The 9,420-nt window shown below is 48.1% G+C and overlaps 1 protein-coding gene across 1 annotated transcript in view; it reads right to left on the bottom strand.

The window, feature by feature from the left end:
- Positions 1 to 1,170: 1,170 nt before the first annotated feature.
- LOC125535767 (cysteine-rich receptor-like protein kinase 6) overlaps positions 1,171 to 9,420 on the bottom strand; it is a 13,518-nt gene continuing 5,268 nt past the window's right edge. The window contains exon 7 of the mRNA XM_048698841.1: positions 1,171 to 1,772. Coding sequence (XP_048554798.1) covers positions 1,171 to 1,772 — 602 coding nt within the window. The remainder of the gene's footprint in view (positions 1,773 to 9,420) is intronic.

A 9,420-nucleotide genomic window follows, 5' to 3' on the forward strand; every position in this document is an offset into this window, starting at 1 on the left:
GTTGGTACATGCCCCTTCGCGACACATTTGTAATGAATAACGGTCCTGCGAAAATATTATAAAACCAAGTAATTATTCTTTGATAAAAACAATATGTTTAAGAAAATAAACTTAGATGGATATCACCTATTTTGTCTGGATGATGGATGATCTGTATATATCATCCACGGAGAAATTGCTAACATTGTGGCTCATCCAGCGCAAACATGATAGCAACTCACTTGGTCTCTACCAAGCGCTCAAAGTGTCCAAGAATTCTGTTTGGTCCATCAAGGGTGAATAGTACACAATGCATTTGATCAATTTGACCTTATGTACCAGGCGAAAATCACCTTGCCCGTTTGTCAGGGAAGCATGTATTTTGGGAAATCCGCTACTTCTTCCTATCAGCTCCACTTAGCTGATGCCATGAAATCCAGGATGTTCCTTAATATACGCAGAATTGATATCTCCTTATATTGTCTTCATTGCAGCATTAAATCCCAATGTCTTGTTCATCGGCAGTTAGTATCCACTGTTTTGAGAGAGCCAATATCGACACTTTCATTTTTCTCTTCTTGTCTATTAGCATGTATCACTTGAACGATAGCAATAGTAGCTAGTATCTCCGTCCCGGTGGGTCAAACAAAATGATCAGCAAAAACTTCCAATCGGTCAAGAGCAAATGTGACACACATATTCAGGTGACTTGGCGTGAGGCCACCCGACGCCCGGGGCGGAACCAAACTGCCGCGACGGCTTGTAGGCAAAGGTCACTCGATGGCCGGGCGGCTCGCAGCAGCGGCGATCACTTCGACACGGGGCGGCTCGGCGCAAGATGCGCCCGCAGCGGTGAGGCGGCAATCTGGAAGCAGAGAGGCGCCGTCCACGGGCGTCTCAGGAGGCCGTGGTTTCAGCAGCGACGGAGGCCTCAGCAGCGACAGGCGGCTCAGCGCGGCGTCGGGTGGCGACCTGTAACAGAGCGGAGTCAGCCGACTCCGAAGCAAGGTAGAACGGTGGAGGCTCAGCAGCTTGGTGGTTAAGCCGTGGCGGAGGCGACGGTGGGTCAATGAGGTGAAGCCCGGGCCACGCGGCCAGGCGTGCGGGCTCATGCGACCACGGATGCGGGCTCAGGCGGCTCAATCACAGGTAAAGCAAAGCGCAGCGGCGGCGGCTCAGAGCGTGGCTAAGTCAGGTATAGCCGCAGAGGCGTGCGGAGGCAGGGCCGGTTCGAAGCCACGGCGGGACGGTCGTGAAGCCGGGCTGGTTCGAGGCGCGGCGGCGCGGGTCAGCGCGGCTGTAACCTCGGGACGGCGGCTCAATGCAAGACCGTGCAGGGGCGGCTTTGAGGGGCGTCGTCGCGACAGCCATACCGGAAGCGGGCGACTCAGCATGGCCACGCAGCGGCTCAGACGTGGAGGCGACGGCGCAGCGGCGGCTCGGCGCGAGGTCGATGGTGGCAGCAAGGCGCACAGGCGGCTCGGAGGAGGCGAGGCGCACTGGCAGCTCGGCGCAGGCAGAAGTGGCCTGACTCGGCCGCGGGAGCGGCGGAGACAGCCAGGCGCGGTTGTGGCCGAGGCCCGCGGCAATCTGGCTGCGGCCATGGTGCTGGGCGGTGCTCGACGCAGTTCGGCGGCTTGAGGTGTCCTGCAACTGATGAAACGGCCCGCTCACGTTGGAACGGCCATGGTCGCGTAGTGGAGGTGCATCGGCGGAGGCCGTGTCTCCGTTCGTTTCCAGGTCACGGTCAGCTCGGTTGACTCCCGTCTGAATCCTTGTCGTGGTCTCCTTCCCTTCTCCCCTTTTTTTAGTACTTGAGTACTGGCACTTGCATCTAGGACCCTGTCGGTTTGGTGTGACGGCTCGTCTTCATCTCGGGTTCCGTCTAGCACGTCAAAAGTACTAGTTGAATTAGTACCCTGGATTCGAAGCAAAACCGCGTACAACAGTTGCTCTGGATGCGATCTGTCGCACGTGTAGTTTCCTTCCAAAAACAAATAACGAGCATATGACTTGTAGCGACTCAGCGGCTGCATGTGAATTATTGCAATGGAAAACTTTTGTCCGTCTCGGCTTCAAACGGCGACACGGTGAAAATCGATCCAGATTTGATGGATCGTCTAGTCGTGACGGTGCGCACTGCAACCCTAATTTTCCCCATGACCAAAAAATCTTGTATATGTTACTTTGATTGTTTGTCGGTGATGACGTCTTTCATGCCGGCTCTTTTTCATCCAACACATCACGATCTTCTCGATCTCTTAGAAAAATCCCTCTAAGAACTCAACACCATTGTGCGCAGGCCTCACGGTGGGCGCCAACTGTCGTGGAATTGTCACGGCAGATGTCCTAATGTGAGGACTTAGTCGTGAGGCCAACGCATCTTTGTAGTAGCTTGAGAGGGGTTGAGCGAAATCGAGAGACGCAACACAAGACAAGGATTTAGACAGCTTCGGGCCACGGGAAACATCATCCGGTAATAGCCATGCATGTTGTTTGACGCTAGATCTCATTATCATCATGAGGGAGTCGCCGCATAAGCCGGCTCCCCCTTTGTGTCTAACCCTAACTTATGAAAACTTGTGGAACTTGTCCCTTTTGGGGAGCCTTTCCCCTCGTATAAGTTGAAGAGGTCGGCCTACATATAGAGTCCCAGTAGGATTAGGACTAGTCTCTTTTCTATTACAAGACGGATAGCAATCCATGTCTTATTCAAACATTTTAAGTCGTCCTTCTGGGCCACCTCCCATGATGGGTCGCGGCCTACCTCCATGAGGATACCCGTGTCTCATATCCACGACAGACTCCACCTACCGTGCAGCAATATTGAGTGCACAACTGCAGGGAAAGATTCACCATGGTCTTTGCGCCGCATTAGTAATGACTAATGAGCAGTCAAATCACAGAGCCCCACTTTCGCCACAGTAAGTTGCTCGAACGAAGCAATCATCATTTCTCTGTTCCTTGAATCCGCTGATACTCCCATATTCCTAGAGGAATAAGTTGCTCGGGCGAAGCAACCATCACTTCACCTTTCCCACAGTAAGTACCTCCTTGGGCCCACTAAAAAGTCACTTTTCTCTTTCCATCAAGTACATTTATTGTCAATCTAACCCTGTCACCGAAACACCTCTTTGGCTACAGTTAGTTCAGTGTTAGTCATGAGTTAGTCTAACCTCTAGCTAAGTTAGAGTATCCAAATAGGAGCAGTATAGGACATGCAAGTTGCTTAAAGCATATAGTCAAATTCATACGTGAAAGGATCTTTTTCCTTTTTAAAAATGGAACGTGAAAGGATCTTTGAATGATATAATTTTCAAATTATATAAAATCTTATCAATAGTCAAAGGCATCCTCGAAGAATACATTAGGCCCTACTCCCTCCGTCTAGGTGTATAAGTCACCTTACGAAAACTAAATAATCCCAAAATACTTAGGCGCGGTGCATTAACTCCCATCTCGTTTCTTGTTTCTTGACATATCCACCAATAAGAGATGTGGGGCGTGCATGTTTTCAATGACTTAGACTACCAAACACGACATGCAATGGTTAGTTCATTGCATGCAACGCTATTAATTAGCAAATAAATATTAATTTCTCTTGTTTTCCCCTCTTCCTTGGTCACGGTGCACAATCTAAGATGACTTATTCACTAGATGGAGGGAGTATATAAAATCTTACCAATAGTCAAAACCAAGTGTTACTACTACACCAAACAAGTTCAAAATGAGAAACTGGACCCACTCATGGCACGGCACGCCTGTCTCGTTTGGTCCGTCGGTCAAAGCGCTTCCTCTTCTTGGCATAACAATAGAGTACAGTAATTTTTTTAGAATGCTCTTGGCTTGTCGCTAACATGTGATGAGTTAAGAGACCTCAATAGACGGCAAAAATGACAGCCCCCCACACTTTGAGAGAGATGAGGAGCGAGAAGCGATACGGGCTAGTGGATTACTAGAGCTAGGTGTCGCACGGAGGCCAAGAAATATGGTGATAGCGTGGGTTGGCCACATACAGTATGATGTAACTACACTAGGTTGTCGTGTTTCGTAATCTTCCGGTCTACTGTGGAATGATTGGTTGATTTTATATCGCTAAATAATATAAAATACTATGAGTGCAGACGCTCCACCACGAGGTTCCTTGCTTCTTCTCGGTCGTCGGGAATCTATGTTCTTCCACTCTCTTTTTTGACATGAGCTTTGTTCATCCTTTTGCCAACATGCGGGACATCTAGCATCAAGGTGCACGTGTCATGCAAGAAAATGGAGATAAGCAGTGCATAAGTGAGTCGTGCACTATGATGGCACCTAGTACTACGTAATATTTTTCCTCCTCGATGGCACGTGAATACTACACGTACTCAATGATGGAGCACAGATGGTAGCCATGGACTGATGGACATGGTCGGCCCTTTTTGGAGAGAGTACTGAATACATATTAAATTTGATGTGTCCCGTCAACTCGTAGAACGATGAGAAGCACACACTAAATGACGGAGCACGGGATGGTAGCCATGGACATGGTCAACCCTTTTTGGAGACTAATGCACTACTACATTTGATGTGTCCGGTCTACTCGCAAACGAGGAGAAGCTTTGCTTACTAGTACGTACACTATCGACTGTAGTACCATCATCATTGTTCGACTTTCTGAAGAGACGAGAGAACTTAATGTTTATTTGCTAATTAATAGCATTGCATGCAATGAACTAACCACTGCATGTCGTGTTTGCTAGTCTCAAGTCATTAAAAGCATGCACACCCACATCTCTTTGGTTGATATGTCAAGAAACAATAAACGAGGTAGAAGTTAATGCACCGCGCCTATGTATTTTGGCATTATTTGGTTTTCGTAAGATGACACCTAGACGGAGGGAGTATTATAGTTGAAGGCTACAAGGTTGGCTATAGATGACGTGGTAGTGTCATGTAGCCATCAGCTGGTTATACTATTAACCATGCTCTTATAATACTCCTATATTTAGGAACGAAGGGAGTAGTTGGCATGCATGATATTACCTATAATACTCCCATTACAACCAGCATGGCATAATTAAAATACCTAATCTAAATGGTCGCCGCCCGATCTCTTTGTCCTCCTCCAGCATCCGGCAGAAGAAGAATCGAGCAAGACACCAGCTGTATTCGCCAGTGTCGCCTCGACGGTGACCTTCATGGGATACAATCGGCGGAGGCCTCCCATGTTCTACTTTTCCTCGATGATGGCGGCGGGCGGGGACGTGCTTCCCGTCACCTCATCCACATCCGCGTAGCCGCATCACCTCGTCCACATCCGCGTAGCCGCATCACCTCGTCGACATCTGCGACGGCTTATTTCTCTGCCTGCATGTCGCGGCTACGCGCACGTCGACGGCGGATAGCGTAGTCGCGGACACTGGAGGCGCTGTATGACACGACAGCGTCGAGGGAAAAATGGTGGAAGGAGGAGCTTGGCCGGCGTCCTACTCCCGAACGGAGGTGTGTGGCTGGAGTTGGTTTCTCGCATTCCACGCGGGTTTCTATATCTATATATATATACTACTATATAGTGTAGCAATTTTAAGTAGGACTAAAAACATTAATCATAATTGTTGATCTTCTAAATCCAATGGCCAATATCAGTAGGATTCGCATGAACAGTACACTTCTGCTACCTCACCTGTGTTCTAGAATAATCAAGACGGAGGGATGTGATGGTTGCTTGTCCGTTTATTTTACTAGGCCACTTATTAGTGGTTGGGTTTTGTGATATGACGGCTTTACTGCCGCGAGACTCGCGTCCAGCGCCGCCCTCTACACTAGTACTACATCGGTCGTGGTTTATTAGTCCCCCATTGAATTTGACTGAAGATTTAACTGACAAAATGTTAGTGCATGTCACCAAAAACTATATCGTTGGACTAGTATTTGAACATAGTTTTCAATGATATAATTTTAGGTGACATGCATCAACATTTATCGTACTATATATAATGTCAGTTCAATTTTTGGTCGTACTAATCTATAGTAAGGTGCTCGTGCGTTGCACGGAACAGTTATATTAAGACGTGCCTTGCACGTGTATACATACTAGTAAATGTAGGTTTTTGAATGCGGTGAGGAGGCGGGTACAGCTGGGAGTGCAGCGGGCGGCGCCCTGGACCGGCGCGCCGCTTAAAATGGTGGATGAGTGAGAGGTCGCGTCCGCCCTGACCCCTTTGACGGTGCACGTCACCTTGTGTCCAGATGTGAGATGCCACGTGTACCAGATGAATGACTCCAAGCTCGACCACCATGATGCAAGAGGTGCAAGCCGAGGAACGCTGTTGGAGACACCCTCCTCGTCATCACCTGAGTCCTAGAAGATCTCACCCACATCATCATTAGGCATGCAGCCGCCTTCATAGACAACGTACATAGAAGGAGTAGAGCCGACTAGGGACGCACCACGTCGTGGGCACTCTGTACGTTCTCGTGTGCGTGCAGTGTGCGTGCTTTTCCATCAGTGCTAGCTCTAAGGCCGAGGCTGCGGTCGTGTTCATCTCCGGCTAGTCGTTGAGCAATGACGGCAAATAGGTGCTGCAAGAGATGCGTAGGCGCCATTGTGTGCGAGCTTCGCCGTAGCACGATGAACCGGACGTCACCGCAAATGGCGCACGCCTCCATGCAGCCGAGTGTGTGCGCATGCATGTGTTATTCACGTGCATTCTGCGGCCGAGTGTGTGTGCATGCATGTGTTGTGTACGTGCATTGTGTGCTCCATGTTGTGCGTGTTTGTGCATGAGTTGGATTGGCATGAGTTAGTGCGTTGGTGCGCGTACATGCGTGGCTGCATGCGTCCTATACGTGCGTGGCGTCTTGCGTGGTTATCAATATAAACTAATAAAATATCTTCAACTTAGCATCATGATGTATCGTCTCTAGTGGTTAGCGAAGATTTTATGTTCTTTTATTTGTTTATAGGATGGCAGGAGGCAAAAAACAGGGGAAAATGCGCAAGGTTCCTTGCAGACGCTCCACCGCGAGGTTCCTTGGCCCTTCTCGGTCGTCGGGAATCTATATTCTTCCACTCTTTTTTTTACATGAGCTTTGTTCATCCTTCTGCCAACACGCGAGACATCTAGCATCAAGGTGCACGTGTCATGCAAGAAAATGGAGATAATCAGATAAGCAGTGCGTAAGTGAGTCGTGCACTTCGATGACACCTACTCCTATACGCAATATTTTTCTCCTCAATGGCACGTGAATAGTGCATGTACTCAACGACGGAGCACGGGATGGTAGCCATGACAAGGTCAGCCCTTTTTTGGACAGAGTAAGTACGAAATAAATTTGATGTGTCCCGTCAACTCGCAAAATGATGAGAAGCTTGCTTACTACAACTTCTCCCACACCAATGCATGCACGGTGGCTCTTAGCACGAGGAGAAACTTTTGCTTAGAAGCGGTGGATGTGCAGTAGTTCATTTGGTGTCAGATTGCCAGAAGTACTACTGTAGTACAACCATTATTGTTCGACTTCCGGAAGAGGCGAAGAGCCAAGTGCAAGGCTAGCCATAGTGGGAGTAACATAAGTAGGAGTACCTTCTTTTTTACTCTAGAAACAACCACACCCAAATATTGGACGGTAGCTGCACAGGAACTGAATAAAAAATCGAAACCTTCCGCCCGGCGCCAGCTGAGCCCGCCGCTCCACATTGATGGCAAGTCAAGGCGACGCGACCTCTCACTGCTTCCGCCGTTGAAGTAGCATGCCGAGCGAGGGCACCGCCCGCTACACGCTCGTCATTTCAGACTACACATACATTGTGAGACAAAATGTGGGGCCATTATTAATGATATAGTATTATACTAAAGGGACTAACTATTGTAAGCAGGCTCCATATTAGGTTGGTTCTAGATGATGTGTCAACTTCATATAGCCGGATGTTGGCTATACATTAACCATGCTCTAAGTGTGGTGTGAGTTAGAAAATTTACTAAGTCATTAATTAATAATTAACAGACACCTTAATTACTCAGTTGTTTCTGATTCTTTTGGATAGTGGGGATATTATTGACTTGGACGTGGGGTTTGGGCCAAGGGCCTACTATTATACTACTTGGTCTTACTTGCATGACCGACTTGATAGGCTCTACCCGCTGCTTTATCATATGGATTCGCACCATTCCAGATCTTAGCGCCGCCACGCAATTCTTCTCCATCCCTCCTTCCGGCGTGCACCGCGAGAAGGGACAGCACTCCTCTGAACCCCGCATTTCATGATCCTGTACGGGAGAGGGGCGATCAGGTTTTTGGGGAGCACACTCCTGTGACTGCTGCCAGTGACGACTTCCTCAACGACAGCCTTCTTCCCTGACCCCGGTAACCTCTTCATCAACGACATGAGTGACAACATCAACCACAGCGGTTCTGCTCCCGCTGTACAGTATGTGATTCGGTCCTCCTGGTTTAGTCCACATCATTACTTTGATCTTTGAAATTGTCGTCATGATCTATTTACTGTTGATTCGGATTACATCTCATAGTAAATTGCTCATATATTCAACAATCCAATCCAAGAACCTGATTATAGGCAATTTACTCTGAGTGGTTTTGCGGCGCTTTTGAAGCCGCCTACTTTTAAGGGGTGCAATATAAAAGGTGGCCACAAGAGCAGTATATTGGTTTCAGATCATGTACTGCTATGACGCCACTAAGGGTAAGCCTGAGGGCGATCTTAATCCTACACACCAGGAAGCTTTTGAGAACATGGATACCCTCTTCAAAGCCGCCCTGCTGAGTGTTCTTGACGATTCCATTGTGGATTCATATATGTCGTTTGAAAGTGGAAAAGACATGTGGGCTGCGCTCGAGGCCACGTTTGGGGCCTCAAGCGCTGGCAATGAGTTGTACGTCATGGAGCAATTTTGTGACTACAAGATGACTGATGAGCGCTCTGTTGTTTAGCAAACTCATGAGATACAGTCACTCACTAAGGAACTTGAGTACTTCAAGTTTGTGTTGCCGGACAAATTTGTTGCTGGGACCATCATTGCCAAGCTTCACCTTTATGGAACGATTTTGCTACTTCTCTAAAAAACAAGAGACATGAGTTTTTTGTTTCGGATCTCATTAGCATTCTTCATTTTGAAGAGAAGGCGAGAGTAAAAGACACACGTGCTTGGGTCGCTGAGGGAGCTTCTAGTGCCCACATGGTACACGAGAAGAACTTCCAGCCCAACCAGCCCCAAAACAACAAGAACAAATCTCAGGGGAAAGTCAAGTTTGATGCAAAGAATAAGCCATCACATTCTACCAACTTCAAGAAGAATTCTCATAACGGGAAGGGATACAAACCTCAATTTTAGTAGCACCGCACAAAACTTATATGGCTGCATCTACCTGCTGTCAGCTAACCTTATGGTGCTCCAGGTATTCCTACATTCCTAACTAGGTACAATCACCACCGCAAGATGA

Source organism: Triticum urartu, chromosome 2 (genome assembly GCF_003073215.2).
Source record: "Triticum urartu cultivar G1812 chromosome 2, Tu2.1, whole genome shotgun sequence".
Taxonomy (NCBI): Eukaryota; Viridiplantae; Streptophyta; class Magnoliopsida; order Poales; family Poaceae; genus Triticum; species Triticum urartu.